Source organism: Sus scrofa, chromosome 3 (genome assembly GCF_054392235.1).
Source record: "Sus scrofa isolate SSC_HxYL_T2T_F1_AM1 chromosome 3, Sscrofa_HxYL_maternal_Yorkshire_Landrace_v2.0, whole genome shotgun sequence".
NCBI classification, from domain to species: Eukaryota; Metazoa; Chordata; class Mammalia; order Artiodactyla; family Suidae; genus Sus; species Sus scrofa.
Window position 1 is genome coordinate 97,319,993 of NC_139385.1, and position 16,415 is coordinate 97,336,407.

The window sequence follows — 16,415 nt, forward strand, 5'->3', positions numbered from 1 at the left end:
CATCTGTGACATGACAGGTACATGAACTGCCTCCCAGGGCCATGAAGGCCCACAGCACCAAGAGCTCCTTCTGTCCACCTGCCTCTTAACTGCACACTTTCTCTGTTCCTCCCCTCCTACCGTGGGCATGGCAGACTGTGAGCTCCTAGTATGAGGGGCCTGGGCCTCACTTTTCCTCTCTACCTCATACAGTATGTACCACCAGGCTGCACTGATAGGGAGCACATGACAAACACTTGTGGAATATATGTGTGTTTACCTATGTATTATTCCTAATCTTCTCTTATTTACATGTGAGATGGCAAAGATATGTATACAAAGCAATTGAACCATGAGCAGACTTTGATTTTCTACTACCACCCACACCCATGAGTCTTTTACCAGCTCATGCTTCTCCCAATTGTCATTTATGTTTGTTTTACTAAGTTGTTTATCTCAGGACACATTCTGATTAGCCTTTAATTTGTTGTAATAAATCTCTATTATCCCTGACATTGTTTAGAATGCGTGGCTGCCTGATGAGTCAAGGCAAGGATTTACGATGAAAATGCTGAGGATTTTGCCTTCCTTTTGGTTATTAGAACCCTCTGGTTTCACTGAAGAGCCTCACTCCAAAGTGGTCTAAACTCCAGCTGTAAAGCTATAGGACTCAAGTGCCAAAGAAAGATGAGGACGGCTCTTCTTCTACCCGAAGGTTCCAGGAAAAGATGACCAAAATCTGGTTGGATGGGGTATAACAAAAACACATGAAGAGTCTGGTGACACTGTCTTATCACTGGCTTACTCTCTTCCAAACTTTAGTTGATAAGCCACATTGTCCCATCTGGTACAAAAGTGGCAAAGAGACTTGAGAAAATCTAATCTGCAATGGAGTAGAAAGTGAAATCCTTCACTCAGGTTTTCCAGAGCACTGACCCACTAAGCAGCAGGAGAAAACAAGAATCTAAACAAAGAATGCGCATTTCACACATGGCCAATGCATGTGCAGCCTGCCATCTGAGACCTGCCTGAACATTAGAAATCAAACTCCAGACTTCAGAGCTCTACAAATCCTAAGTCACCTCCACTATTGCCTCTTTAGTGGCCTGTTCACCCTGAGGTGTTCAATTATCACTGTGGCCATGTCAAAGGGGACTGGGTCTATTTGGACATTGCTAGATGAATCATTGCAACTCCAACAAGTTCTCAACAAAGCATAGGGTGCAGGGAAGAATTTAACTCCATGGTTCTCAGTTCATTCCAGGCACAGTGAACTTATCACCTGAACACAGAATTCCTCCCCAATAATATCCTCATGGCTGTTAGGAACCTAGGCCCAGCCGCACAAACCCTGGAGGAAGGCAGATGGGCCTGCAAGCAGGGAGAGGAGTCCCCAGTCCAAGCTGGTCAGATCCCCAGGCTAATGGGTCTCCTTTCCTCCTGCCCTTTTCCTTGTGAGAGAAGGGGCAAGAAGCTGGAAATGGGACATAGGTTGTGGTTCCTGGTTTCCATCAATTCACCTAGGCTCTGCCTGAGTGAAATTAACCCTGCTGGTTCAATGTTATGTTATAAACATGCCAAGCTGTGGGAAACAAGATTTTCTACAATGGCTGAGATAAAAATAAAGTCCCAAACCATACTGGACACTAGAAATGCACTTTGCATTGCAGTGTGGAATCTGAACCCTGGGCTATATGTTGTTATTATTCCAGAAAAGGTCATTAGAGATATAGAGATATATCAGTACAATGCTAGGGAGAAAACTGCCATTTAGTAAATGCATATTTTTGTTTCTAAATGTTCAAATGGTCTTTCATGAAATGATGGTGTTGACAGATTATTTTATAGTCCATACCTAACAAAAGTAAAAAGTTGGCAGTTTCAGGTTTATTCTCAGGTTTTAGATACCTGTAAAATCCAAAATTCTCTGACTACTGACTTAGAAAAACTATTTCAAGGCCCTTACTTGAAGGATAAATTATTTTGCACACAGAAGTTAGTGGTGTGCTAAAGGTCACATAGCAAGGTGTGACCTTGAAAGTGGCAAAGCCAATTCTATCACCAAATCTCCAGCTGGGCAAGTGTGCTATGATGCCCTTTATGAAGTCAATGCATCACACTTTCACTCCATGACACAATGTAATTATTTTTAACTGTTTTAAATAAATACCACTTTTATTCACAATGAAACAGAATTTGGCTAAAGGAGGTGTACAAAACGGTTTCATTGTTTTAAATCTATACATAAAGCTTAGATGCCACACACCAATTTAAGGTTGGGTATCTATGTATTACTTTAACATGTGGGTAAAATTCCACAGATACCTACAAATGTAAAAATAACCAGATATGCTTGGTGAGTAGGTATAATAGTACTAGCCTAGCTCTCTCTTTAAAAATGAATGCCTATTGTATATATGGCTGTAAAACTCCAGCAAGAACAGTGTTTCCATCAAAGATAGATTTATGGGCCAGGTAAATAAAACCCAAAGTGTGCAATTTGGGGATTGCAACAGGAAAAAGTGAAAGAAAGGAAGGGTGAAAAACATGTAGTTTTAGAATAAGAAAGACTAAAGTAGTGGTCTCTGTTTAAGTGCTAAAGGGATACTATAAAAAAAAAAATGAGCAATTTTCAAGTCTGTTCTTCCACAGATTTTTGAAAAGCTTGATTCCTGTTTCTCATGAAAGTCACTATACTAGGGGAGCTATTCATGGCAAACCACCTGGATAATGTTTATTTCTAGGCCTCTAATTGATCATAATTGTAAGTGTACTCCCTTCCAAAGCACCCTCATTTGTACAATGAACAGCTAAATTCATCCAGGTCCCCGCCATGGCTCCATAACCAGGGTGATTCTGGTTGGGTCCCATAACAATGAGGCAGCTGGCCCTGCCAATCAAGTTAAGACAGGTGCCCATTAAAACAACAATGGGCACCACCAAATAGATAGAGCCTTTGAAATTCTTCATGGTACCCCCCTCCTCACACAGCCTTTACTATTTTCACTCTCTCTCTTCCTTCCTGGAAGTTGACTCTTACCTCACTTTCCTATGAAAATCCATCATCTGCAGAGATGACTAATGACTTGTCTTTCAGGGTCTTATTATTCTGTTTAGGTGAATGGGTGAACCAGCTCTTGCCATCTAGGGAAATTGTAAGAGATGCTGAATTAAATGCGCATGGTTAATTTGAATTCAACAGACCAGGATGCTTAGAACAGAAATTTGCAACTCAGATATCCTGACCTTTCAAAGGCCATGAAAAGTGTAATGCAGGTGTACTTTACTTCTGCCTATAGTAGCATAAATCAGAATAACTGGCTTAATTAGTTTTGTTTGCAGTCAGCTAAGTTATTAAGAACACAACTCCTTGAGAGCAGTTGGTGTTGCCATCTGGCCCATCCCCTGGCTCCTGGTCTTTCCTTCTGTTTCTTGCAGACCAGAAGCTGACACTTCTCCAGACAGAGCATTCTGACTGTGAAGACAAGCGGATGTGTGAGGACAGGACGAAGGTCAGCCCATTTTTACAAGACTGTTTGTCTGGAAGGAATGCAGCCCTGGGTGGGGAGAATCCCTGTTGAGGGAAGAAGGGTAGGAAGGCTGTTAGCCTCTCAGGGCAGTAGCAAGGATACTCCTTCTACTAAGGATATATTTCGATAGTCGTTCATCCAGCTGTGAACCATGCACACCATCTAACCCAACCCAGGTTCCCAGGCAACAGTTCCTGGCTCCCCTGCTGCATCTCCAGGTCTTCTCTGGTCCCTATCTAAGTTAAGCCTGAGTCTACTGTCATCCACTTGTCTCACTCATCATTGCAGGTCTCTGGTTTTTGGGAATTTCCAACAGGACTAGGGAAAGACCAGGTCTTTAATGTTAACACTAACCCTACATCAATTGCCTTCAGAGTCTGGAAGATTAAATGTCTTCTTTATAAAAAGGATGCCATGCCCTGGGAGTCAGCTGGATACTGGCCCTGTACCTACAGGTCACTGACCATAGGCAAATCACTGAACATCTCTGGATGTCAATTTTCTCCATCAGAAAATGAGAAGGTTGAAGTGCATAAAATGTAGAGTACTCTAAGTTTTATGACTCTGTGACTTGCTAAACAAAATACAATGATTGTGTCCTGATTTCTATTTCTTAGCATTAAAATAGACGTTCTCAATTAACTGAATAAAATAAACATATACATGCATACACCCAAATACAACCCATGCTTTTTTTTTTTTTTTTTTTTTTTTTGGCTTTTTAGGGCCTCATTCGAGGCATATAGAGGTTCTCTGGCTAGGGGTCAAATCAGAGCTGTAGCCACCAGTCTATGCCACAGCCACAGCAACATGGGATCCTACCCACATCTGCGACCTACACCATAGCTCATGGCAACCCTGGATCCTTAACCCACTAATCAAGGCCAGAGATAGAACCTGCATCCTCAGATACTGGTCAGTTGCATTTCATTTCTGCTAAGCCACAACAGGAACTCCTTTTTTTTCTTTCTTTTTTTTTTTTTTTGACAACCCATGCTTCTTATTTTTGAGCCACCTAACAATTATGGGCACTTGGGAAGCTGCAGCACTACATCATCCAGATCAGGTATTTCCCGTCAATAACTGAAAGATGAGGAGAACTTCCAGTTTTTTTTATAATTCTGAGTTTAATACAACAATGAACATACCTGACCAGAAAACCCAGCACACTCAGGAAGCATCAGAAAGCACCTTTGAATTTCAGCTTGTCAAAAGGTAACCAGAGCAGTCTATCCCTCAACCACAACAGCAAACAAAAAGGGTGCTACAGCTATTTTGTTTGCAAGATTTTTGAATGTAAAGGACTCACTTTCCTTTATGTAGCTAAAAATGAGGAATTCTAATCATGGCTCAGTGGTTAATGAATCTGACTAGGAACCATGAGGTTGCAGGTTTGATCCCTGGCCACGATCAGTGGGTTAAGGATCCGGCGTTGCCATAAGCTGTGGTGTAGGTTGCAGATGGGGCTCAGATCCCACGTTGCTGTGGCTGTGGTGTAGGCCGGCAGCTACAGCTTGGATTAGACTCTGATAGCCTGGGAACCTGCATATGCCAAGGGAGTGGCCCTAGAAAAAGCAAAAAGACAAAAAAAAAAAAAAAAAAAAAAAAGAAAGAAAGAAAGTGAAAAGGGTACGGAAAAAAGTCATTCAATACCTTCAAATTCCACGCATTTAATGTTTGATTAAATCTGTGTACAAGAACACTCAATACACAGTTTGTGTGAGACAGCGAAGCAAACGATTGATTTACAGACTTAGAGCAATCTCCAAACCCACCCATTCTCCTTAGCACATCCTGTCTCACAGAAAAGCCTACAGAAGGCCTAAATAACTAAGGATCTGAAGAAGAAAAAAACTAAAATATAGTCCCTGAAGTTGTCATTTATCTATAATTGAATGTGCGCCTAATTTCAATCCAGGGCCAACACCAAGTCCCAAGACTTGTTTACCCTTCAAAAAGGATTCCAGTACAGAAGTTCTGTTATACATTTAACTCTTTGTTACATGAAAACTGTAAATGACCCAACTGTGTGTGAATAACCCAGTTGTGATCTTAAGGAGGACAAATCGGAATTGCCTTTAGAAGGACGACAGAGCAACTTTCTATTTCCTCTGCCATTTTCTCTTTTCTAAACACCTCTTCTGCCTCTCTGCTGCTGAAGGATCTCTGGTCTCAGAAAGAGCAGCCATTCTTTCTATTGGAAGCTCTTGAATGGCTCTCTCAAGAGGAAGGCAATTTATGTCAGAAGGAGCAGTAACTTGAACCTCACTCTTTTGCAGATTAGAGACTCTTATGAGTGAGCGCTGAGATTTCATGTCTGTGTTCTCAAGGGTCCCATGGTCTACACTTGATGTTGAATCTCAAATTTCCTAAAACTCTTGAAAATCAGCCCAATTCAGAAAAATGAAACTATGCTTAATATTTCCCAGGATCGAATTCAAAAATAAGTATTTTCCTTCAAATGAGCACAATGCTTGTCATAAACATTATGCATTAAAGTAGTACTAAGGGCAACTTGGTTGATCCAAAGAACCCAAGAAGCAAAAATGTCTGTGTTCTTATACAGGTCCTCCGGCTATCTTAAAGGAGAGCAATCCCGTGAAACCTTCCATAAGCCAACATGGCATAAAGCTAAGCCGCAATTACCTCAGGACACATCTTGCTAACAGATGCACAAAGTAAGCCAGGATAAAGTACAGATGCTAACAGACATGGTCTAAAGCTAAGGCAGCTTGATGCTGAAATGCTGAATGTAGCTCCCAAGAGAAGGAGCTGGGTGGTGCCACTCTTGCTGCTGGGAGTGCCCTCAGCCTCTATAACCACTCATTGCAAAACAAACACTGAACACTATTTTTGTTTTTTGCCTTTTTTCATAAAATTGAAAATTCTCTTTGGGTTTCTTTCAGTTAGCAAAAATAGGTACTAAGGCAGGTGGCTGGTAAAAGCCAAGTACTCCAGAGCAAACTTTGGAGAAGTGGGGGTCGCCTGAATTACAGAAGTACTTCAATTATCTGAAATATAGTCAAGACCCAGAAAATAAGCAAAAATGAATTTTAAAAGCAGAAACACTGATCGATGCATGACACATGAACCATGTACTAAAGCTCATGAACGTTACTCGGAGAAGGATACTTCAAGGCCACTTATTCTTATTTTCAACACAGTTCTAATCAATGCGGTTATCCATTTTCCCAAGGTATGACTGGCCATTAGAAAGAGCAGAGCAGAATTTAGAAACAATTAAACAAGGAAACGAGTTAAAACCAGGCCAGCTGAGGGCAGCAAGGAAAACTGCTGACAGCATGCTGGTACTAGAAGTGATTGAAAATCTATTAAAAGTAGACATTGGAAAAAAAAAAAAAAAAAAGGAAAGACTAAATGACCTAGGGTCATTTAATGTAGGGCCTCACAATTCTCTCTACTGTGAGAGCTTCTAAACATCAGAAGTGGCTAAAATGCAAGATATGTTACAGCCTAGGGTCATAAATTTCAGCATTCGCTGGTCCAATGGTAGTATACAAGCAAAACTTTTTTTTCAAGCTTTTGCAAAGTTTGGCTTCACACTCTTATTTCTGAGCAGTGGAGCCTGACTAATATGATCCCTACACTGATGCCTCCAGAATAATCTATCATTACTATGAGTAAATGTAGAGCCTTACAGCAAATCTCTGTCTGTACTCATTTGACACTTCTGAAAATGCATTTATCTGATGAAATGGAATACTCATCAAAATTCTGTTCTAAGTTAGCTTTTTCTGAGTTATTTCAGTTAAAAAGATAAAGGCATCACTGATTCAATGGTATTTTTTTTTCTTTTTTTAGGACCACACCCTCGGCATATGGAGGTTCCCAGGCTAGGGGTCCAACTGGAGCTATGGTTGCTGGCCTACACCACAGCCACAGCAATGAGGGATCTGAGCCGCGTATGCAACCTACATCACAGCTCACAACACCATTAGATCTTTAACCCACTGAGTGAGGCCAGGGATAGAACCCACAACCTCATGGTTCCTAGCTGGATTTGTTTCCACTGCGCCACTACAGGAAATCTGTATTTTTTCCTATTATGTATATCTTCTGAAAAGTTGCAATGGATCCAAAAATATAAACATTTAGTTGATTTCAACTGGGTCTAAAGGGCACAACCCTCATCAGCTGAAACAGATTCCTCCATGACTTCACAGCAACAACTGGCATATGTGACTGAATGCTGATGCATGTGAACATTTGTTTGCTAAAAATAAATAAATCAACTGAATAGTTGGCATTGTTCATATGCAATAGAACCTGTGTGTATGCACATATATATACACACAACAGATATAATCTCCTTAGATTAAAATGATCCTCTAGATTTAAAGAATGTTTATAAGTTTGTGCTATTATTGCTGGTACAGCTGAAAACCTTATATTCTACAAGAAATTACCTTTGTAAGCCAGCTAGGTTTTCCAGTGGTAGTCTGCCTCTCAGATATTTTGCCTTGCCAAACTACATTTCCAATATTTTTTTGTGTCTTTTTTTTTTAGGGCCACACCTGCGGCATATGGAGGTTCCCAGGCTAGGGGTCTCATCAGAGCTGTAGCCGTCGGCCTACACCACAGCCACAGCAATGTCTGTGACCTACACCACAGTTCATGGCAACGCTGGATCCTTAACCCACTAAGCAAGGCCAGGGAGCGAACCCACAACCTCATGGTTCCTAGTTGGATTCGTTTCCACTTCGCCACAACAGGAACTCTTATGTTCCAATATTAAGCATTCTATGTCATTAAATCAAAATGTATTCTAAAGATAAATGCAATATGCTTTGTACAAACAGGCACAATACAAGCAATTGTATTTTTTTAAAACTTTTTAAAATTGATATCCTATCAAAGTATCTATAAGGCTGCCAAATTAGCATATTGGAGCTTGAAGATCAAAAACTATTATCTTGTTCTTTAACCATCTATGTATCAGCCCACACAATATAAAATATACTCCAGGGACTTCAATTAAAATAAGTTCTATGGCATTCTATGACTGTAAATGCTGACATTTTTCTCCCAGGAGACATTCAATTTCTATTGTCCAAATTCATTCATAAGTGATGGTCTGACTTTTTCTAAGCAAAATAAAAAATTTATGAGAGCAATCACTCACACCGTAGTGCACCACTACTTAATTTACAGACAACCATGCTTCAGAGAAACCCTGGTGGGCTCTTCCACACACAGGTTACCATACACCCCTAGCAGACAAAGCCATTTTTGTGTTATCAGCGTCTTTGGTTTACTCATTAGTAACCTCAACAGAGAATAAAGAGCAGTCTTAAAGCTCAGGGTAAAACCTATAAACTGGGAGATTTGAAGTATCGGGTTCTCTTGTGGGAAATATTCATTAGGATTGCAGATGCTACGTGATCTACATGTGCCATCAGCATCCACTGTAAATAAGTTAGAAACCCCTTTGCTTCTTATTCCATCTGGCTGTGAAGACTTTAAAAAGTAGTGTTTAATTACTCACATGCCAGAGTTCCCCAAATTAAGTTAATAATCCCATCCACCAGAAACTCAAATTTTCAACCCATACCCCCAAAGAAGCACATTATCAGAGAGCCTTGGTCCATGGTTGAGAGGGCTGACATTTTCCACTACCTGTCAGAATGAGTTCTTCTCAGCCCTGGATTTTAGCAAAGGAGAAAAAGAAGTTAACTTGCTTCTCACCAGGAAGCCTGGGTGATTGGGCGCTTCACTAACACCAGCCATTCTTACCAACAACCATGCACCTAGGCCAATGGCTTCCACCTAGTCTGCTCATTAGACTCAACTAAAGGGTTATTTTCACAACGTGGTGCTCAGGCCTGGTACCGAAGCAATTCAACATGCATCTGAGTGTGGGATCCAAGGCACCAGTATTCTTTCCAAGTCGGCACAGTGATTTTAATCTGCAGCCAAATTGAAAACCACTGCTCTAAAGCAGCAATTTTGAATCAGGGGCAGTTTTGCCTGCTCCCTCCCCTGGGAACATGTGACAGCATCTGGAGATATTTCTAATGACCACAACCGGGGGTTGCTTATGGTTAGAGCCTGGGATGCTATTATATCTCCCAACATGCACGAGATAACACCTCACATCAAGGAATGATCTGGTCCCAAGGGCCACTATGGAGAAATCCTGCTCTAGAGAAAAAGTTGGTGAGACAAACAGCCTGCTCTTTCTATGCTAGGTTTCACTCTCACAAAAGACAAGTAGCAAGAAGCAGCTTTCAGGAGGAAGACTTACAACCCTGAACCCCACCTAGCAAGACCACAGGTAGTTCTAAATGGATCTTGTCTGACACAGATTAACTTCCTCATGTGTGTTCTCACTGGGAAGGGCAATGTTGAAGGGGACACAAAGCATGTCCACAGGCATATGCACTACGATGGGAAAGTACCTTAGACCCACCAAGATAACTAGCAAACTTTTTTTAGAAGGAAGATAATAATGTTTCTCCTTCTAAATATCTCTTTCTCAGTTGCTGGTAACTAGCTATCTGTGCCTCCAGAAATTTAAAAAAAAAAAAAAAAGTATTTTTATTACTTTTTCATCTGGATTCACAGTGTCCAATGGGCAAGGACCTCTCTGTCTGGAAGGTCAACAACAAACAGAGCTATTGCTAGAAACTGATTCATCCACAACATCCTGATCTGGGCTAAAGAGTTGTCTGTTACAAAGCAAAGATATGCCAGCTGGTATCCAGAGGAAAAACCCCTTGACTGCACTGCAGAAGCTAACACTTTCACCTAAAAAAGTTAAGTCCATCTTGGATTTCGATGAAATCCAATGAAATTGGGTAAGTGAGTCCTTCATTCTCAACAGTTAAGGCCAACGGTCTGTGTACATTTATAGCTAGAAGTGGCCATCAATTACTTAATTTATAAATCTAGAATACAGCAAATAACTTGGATGAAAAAACAAATGCCTTAACGTCCAGATGTGATAAGAGCTGAACCCACTTCCTCTTTGCAAATGCAACTCTACAAATGGAAAATATTTAAGTAACTTCAAAAGTAAATACATTTATGAGCATTTTGTTCAATCATGAGGGTTTTTTTTTTTTTTCATTTGTTTTGTCTTCTGTTGTTTTTTAGTCAGCTACTAGTTTAAAAATGATTATATAAATACAGGTATTTTTAAGAGAGAAAAATATTCAAAATTCTTTGCACCCAGTTGGAAGTTAAGCCAACTGTCTCAAGCAAAGGACACTCTTGGATATCAAGTTCATCAACTACTTTATCCATGTAGTTTGTAACAGAAAACACAAGAAGATTTAACAGATGCTCAAGGCACAGCCAACTAAAGCAACAACTGTTTTCATTGATGTTCCCTCAGTGTGTACATGTGCGTCTTTTGGGACAGAATGTATAATCTTACCAACAAGCCAATATCCCATCAATATAAATTTCACCTCTGTTTCATTCTGCCATAATGCTGACACTCTTCCGACCTCCTTTTACCTGTTTTGTGCTCTTGCAAAAACATTCAAGTGCTCATCCAAAACACTCACCTCTCACACCAAGTGCCCCCACAGAAGGACTCTGTAAATGACTAAGCCAATCTGTAATTTGGGATTTACCCCGCTGCTGGTTCCTAGCTGTTTATAAGCCAATAATTCAACCAAAGTGTGTGGGGATTTAAAAATATGAAAAAAAAATCATGTCTTACCATCCATATCAAAAATTAATTTGCAACAGCAGGATAAATACAAGCTACCGATGCTCAAGTTTATAGGCTGATGATCCATAAATATCTCCTCGCGCCTCCTCATTTTCCAATTAATTATTGAAATAAAAATGCAATGCAAATTTACTACAAATATACTTCGGTGAGGATATCAACTGTCAGAAGATCTGTCACTTAAGAATGAGAAAATTTGAAGTAAATCCAATTAGACTACATGTCATTCTAAATAAAGCATTTATGTTACATCAAATTTTTAACTAAATTTTAAATGTTTTTTAAAATTTCCTGACCATGAAATTTATCGCTGAACCCAAGCAATGAGATTCCACAATGAAATATCATTATCTAGAGGTAGACCTTATTTTATACAAAGCATTGCTTTAAAACTGCACCTAAAATCCTTTCTTGTAAGTTATATCAAACATTGATTAGAGTTCTTTATTTAAATAAGCCCTCTCTTAAAGAGAAGAATTGTTTTGTGAGTGAACCACCTGCCCCTAAGTATTTTTTTTTGGTTCAAGATAGAAAGTTTCCTCAAAATAGCACATACATTTTCTTCTCATGCTCACTAAAATGTAATCAAGAAATGGAAAAGCCATTAACTTTACCTTCCTGTTAACCCATTACCCCCTGAACACAAGTTTCCTGGCAGATGGCCCATCTTGTGATAGCAACACAACCAAACATTTTTTTAAATGACAGCCAGACACAGCATCTCAGAGTCTTATGGAAAGAGTGAGGGAGGGCTCAGTCAACAAAGTAAAAGCCTCCCCCACCTCCACCAGCCAGGAAACCTTAAAGCAACAGGTGAACTGGCTTCTCCCAGGCACACAAAACCAAGAAAGCAACAGCACCCTATCTTTCCCACTCTTTCTGGTTCCATCTGCACATAAAAGAACATTGAATGCATTAGAAGCCAAGCTTCAGGAGTCAATTTTCAGCACCATGAGAAAAGGATTAAGATGAAATGGAATCCAGCAGGCAAATCCTCAAGTACAATATTGAAAATTTACCCCTTCATGTCACTGCTAAAATTGGCAGCCTCCACCACCACTCAGAGCTGACTGCACATAGACTCTGGGGCAGCTTTCAAACAAAGCAAAAAACTTCAGATATTTCGGATGCAAAAACCCCACTTCGTAAAAGCAATCATTTTTATTTTAACTCAGCTACAGGGAACATCAAATAATTTTGAGGTTTTTTTTTTTTTTCAAGAAACGTTTTTCTTCTCCCTCTCTTGCGTTCAAAGTGGCTTCAGAACCAAGATGCAGAAAATTAAACTTCTTCCAAAAGGTTCAGAAATGGGCTTAGAGCTGCCTTAGCAAATGCAGTGGATGTTACACTTTGGAAACCCAAGACATGTCCAAACACATCTGTATGTTTTAAAGGGGAACATTTAAACAACCAAAAAGATGACTCACCATGTGAAAGAGCATGCTATTCCAAATTGGTTTAAAGGAGTTTGGTGACAGGGTTGAGTGAGTTTTGAGTGAGTAGGGAAGGAAATCATTTGATACATTCCAGATACAAAGGAAAGTCACAGATTCATGCAAAGGCCCCCAACACAAGAAAACATCCTCAAGGTAAAGTAAGGCATATGTAGGCATATTTAGAGGCATTCAGGCAACCCAGCATCAAACCTGTTTAAGGATATCCTAGTTCATTTTTTATGTTACTGTTTTTTCATAATAAATATTCAGTTCTTCCTGTACATAAACTGTTGACAGTATTCAGAAACCTTTGATCACCTGTTTCAAGACAGCCCTGTAGGAAACTGCACACAACCAGGAAAAGGTTCGAGAATGAGGAATCTTAGATTGGTTCTACTTTGATCTTCAATACCCACAAACCTCACCCTGGCTACTCAGGGGGCCAGGAATTACTGATCCTCTCTTTCTCTGCCCCTCCTCCTCAATCCTCTCCAGGCTACCTGACTGGTAACTGTATAGACTGGAACAAATGAGGGGGAGAAACACACATCATGATTTGGGGGACAAATGTGTGCTCCTCTCCCCAACCCACCTCCACACCAGCACCTGCACTTTCTAATGTGGCTGGAAAGCCCCCTTCATCATTCGTAACTCTCCATGGAGCTGCCCCAGGCAAAACAGTGCCCTAGCACGTACTGACCCACCGTTCATGCCACTGTAGACATTCCGGTGATGGGGTGACACATCCTCTTGCGCCTGCCTTCGAAGGGTGCCCTCCCTGCTGCCTCCGCCGCTGCCGCCGCCACCTCCGCCCACGTGTTTGTGATCCGGGCTTCCCCCATAATGCTGTTTGAGGTGCTCCGGGCTGGTGCCCCTGGCTCTGGGTAGATGCTCCAGGCTTCCACCGAGGGCGTGTTTCTGAAGATGCTCAGGGCTCCCTCCGCTATGCCTGGCATGCTCGGGGCTGCCTCCGGGCCTGTGCTTCTGGAAGTGCTCGGGGCTCCCACTTAGCACGTGCTTCGGCAGGGTTTCAGGGCTGCTCCCCGCGTGGGGGTGCCTTTGCTGTTCCGGGCTGCCCTTGCACAAGGGTTTGTGGTGCTCGGGGCTGGGTCCTTTGAGTGCTTTGGGGTGATCTGGGGTCCCTGGGGCCCGGGGTTTCTGCAGATGCTCGGGGCTGGTGCTCCTGTGCTTAGAGTGCTCTGGGCTGCCCTCGCCCCGGGGCTTCTGCAAGTGCTCAGGGCTGCCTCCGCTGGCATGGTGTTTGTGATCGGGGCTGTCGGTGCTGCCCGTGCTGGAGGTGCTGCTGCCATCGCCCACATCCCGCACATAGGGCGCTGAGGTGGCAGTGAGCTGGCACAGGCTGGCCTGGCTGTCGATGGAGCAGCGGCTGCCCGCGCAGCCCGCACCCTTCTCCTCATCCAGCAGCACACACAGCTCCTTGAGCTCCATATTCTCCTTCACCACTTCCTCCTGCTTCACCTCCAGCTCCTTCAGCTTCTGCAAGTATAAGGCCACTTCCTTGTGCATCACCCCAGCCGTGTAGCGGCCCAGTCTCTGCCACTCCCGAGACACCCTCTTGCCCTTCTGCCGGTCATCATCCAGGAAACAGCAGAGGTCCCTCAGTTCCTGGTTGTCCTCCTGGAGTTTCTGGTTAATATCCTGAAAAGAGACACCCAGCTATTTAAGTGAGGTTCCCACAGGAGGTAGCAACAGGCTCAGACTACTTGGGAGCCAGGGAGCCCAGAACCTGTCAATTCTCTGTGATGTCAGGAAGCGAGAAGGTGAGAGGAAACTAAAGATGGGTAGCTATCCATAAAAATAAAAAATAATGGGTATTGATTATGCTCCCTGCCCAATGCTTTGCTTGCATTATCTCATCTACTTCTCACCACTCAGGGGATAATGATTACTGTGGTTCTTTGAAAGAAGGGAAAAACTGGATCTCGAAAAGCTTCACTTGTTGCAGGTCATCTCATCAGTTTAGGGAGCAGCCAGTTCATTAACAGGAAATCAGTGAGAAAAAAGGCTCCCTGAAAAGAATCTGGAAAAGAATGGATATGTGTATGTGTATAACTGAATCACTTCATTGTACAAAAGAAATTATCATAACATTGTAAAGCAACTACGCTTCAATAAAACTTTAAAAAAACAAATAAGCAAGGCTCCCTGCCCTGCCTTCAAGGAAGGCAGCTTGTGACCCATGAAAGGCTTAAAAACTCTGAGGCAACAAGCCTTTCATCAGTGAAAACAACAAGCAATGCCTCAGTATTCAGTCCATGACATGGGGTGAGTAGCCCCAATACCCAACTAGGGACCAGCACAACTGCCCTCTGGTGGAGTTTCAACCCTGCACATCCAACCCCTACTTGCCATCCCCCCTGCACATCTCCTAGGCATCTCACCCAAACTCACACAACACTGAGCTCTTATGTGATATTCAAACTCCCCTCCTCAGATCATACCTCTCAGCCAATGCCACCTCCACCCATCCTGTTGCTCTTCATAAGAACCTGCGGTTATGCCTGGCACCTCCTTCTCCCTCACCTCCCACTTCCAAGCCAAACACATCTCCTGAACATTACCTCTGAAATTTACCTTGTCACTATCATGCTTAAAACTCTCTCTAAAGGGTTTCACTGTCCTTAAGATGAAGTATAAATTATTTAAGTCTCACAAGGCCCCCAATCCCCTTAATGAGACGACTTCTCCAAAATGAATGGTGATTTATTCACAAATATCTAGTAAGCACCTATTACATGTTGGCTACCAGTCCAGGGACTAGGGATAGACCAGTTGACACAGCAAAGACCTTGACATTCTATGGCTTTCATTCTGGAGGGAAAGACTTGCCAAAAATACAAGTATAGAACATAATGTCTATTTTTCTTCTTCTTCTTTTTTTTTTTTTTTTTTGTTTTGCCATGCCTGGGCATGTGGACATTCCCAAGCCAAGGTTTTAAACCTGAGCCACAGCAGTGACAACACTGAATCCTTAACTGCTAGGCTACCAAGGAACTCCTAAAAGTTACTATCTTTTAATGGAAGACACCTCTGAGAAGAAGGAACACATTTGGGCAAAGAGGGTGAAATCAAGGAGCAAAAGATGATTTCAGGCAGAGAGGAAGGCAGGTATCAAAGCCCTGAGAAAAACGTGGCTTGAGCTGCATCAAGGACCATGGGCCTAAAGTCCAGAGAATAAGCAGCGGAGTGGGGGAGCAGAGCTGGGAATGTCTGGAAGGTGAGGTCCAAGGGGTGGGTACCAGGGCTGGGTAATGCTGGCCTCATCAGCCACAGGAAAGGCTTTGGATTGTTGGCAAGCTGAGGACAGAGGACTGCTATGATGCGGTTCGTTCTATAAAGAATAATCATCATTCAGTGCAGAAAACAGACTACTGAGGGGGAAATGGGGGTAGATGAAAGAGGGGGCGACAGCATAAGATGGAAACTGGAAGACAAGCTAGGGGGCTCCAAGGTGAGTCCAGGCAGAGGGAGATGATGGTTGCTGGCACCCACAGCAGCTGGTGACAAGGAAAAACATCCCTCCCTATCAGGCATTGAGCCTCGCCCATCCTGGCCTTGTCTCAGGGCCTATGGGACAAGCTCTTCACCCCTTTTACTTGGAATGCTTCCCCCAGCCTTCTACACAACCTTTGGGTCTCACTTTATGGCACTTGTCAATAGAAGCTGTCCATGACCACTAATCTACGTCAGGTCCCTTTCTGTGCTCCACCAGAACCCCTGCAACTTCCCCTCTGTTTCATTTATTAC

At 42.3% G+C, this 16,415-nt stretch overlaps 1 protein-coding gene across 50 annotated transcripts in view; it reads right to left on the reverse strand.

The window, feature by feature from the left end:
- The window catches only part of CCDC85A (coiled-coil domain containing 85A), a 691,220-nt gene that overhangs the window by 183,378 nt on the left and 491,427 nt on the right, over window positions 1-16,415 (reverse strand). For 49 of the 50 annotated variants that reach the window (XM_085019267.1, XM_085019261.1, XM_085019269.1 and 46 more), the window contains one exon: window positions 13,352-14,306. In XM_085019267.1, coding sequence (XP_084875393.1) covers window positions 13,352-14,174 — 823 coding nt within the window. In that variant the 5' untranslated portion in view covers window positions 14,175-14,306. Of the gene's footprint in view, window positions 1-13,347; window positions 14,307-16,415 lie in introns of all 50 variants that reach the window. The other variant, XR_014841929.1, reaches the window with a different exon arrangement.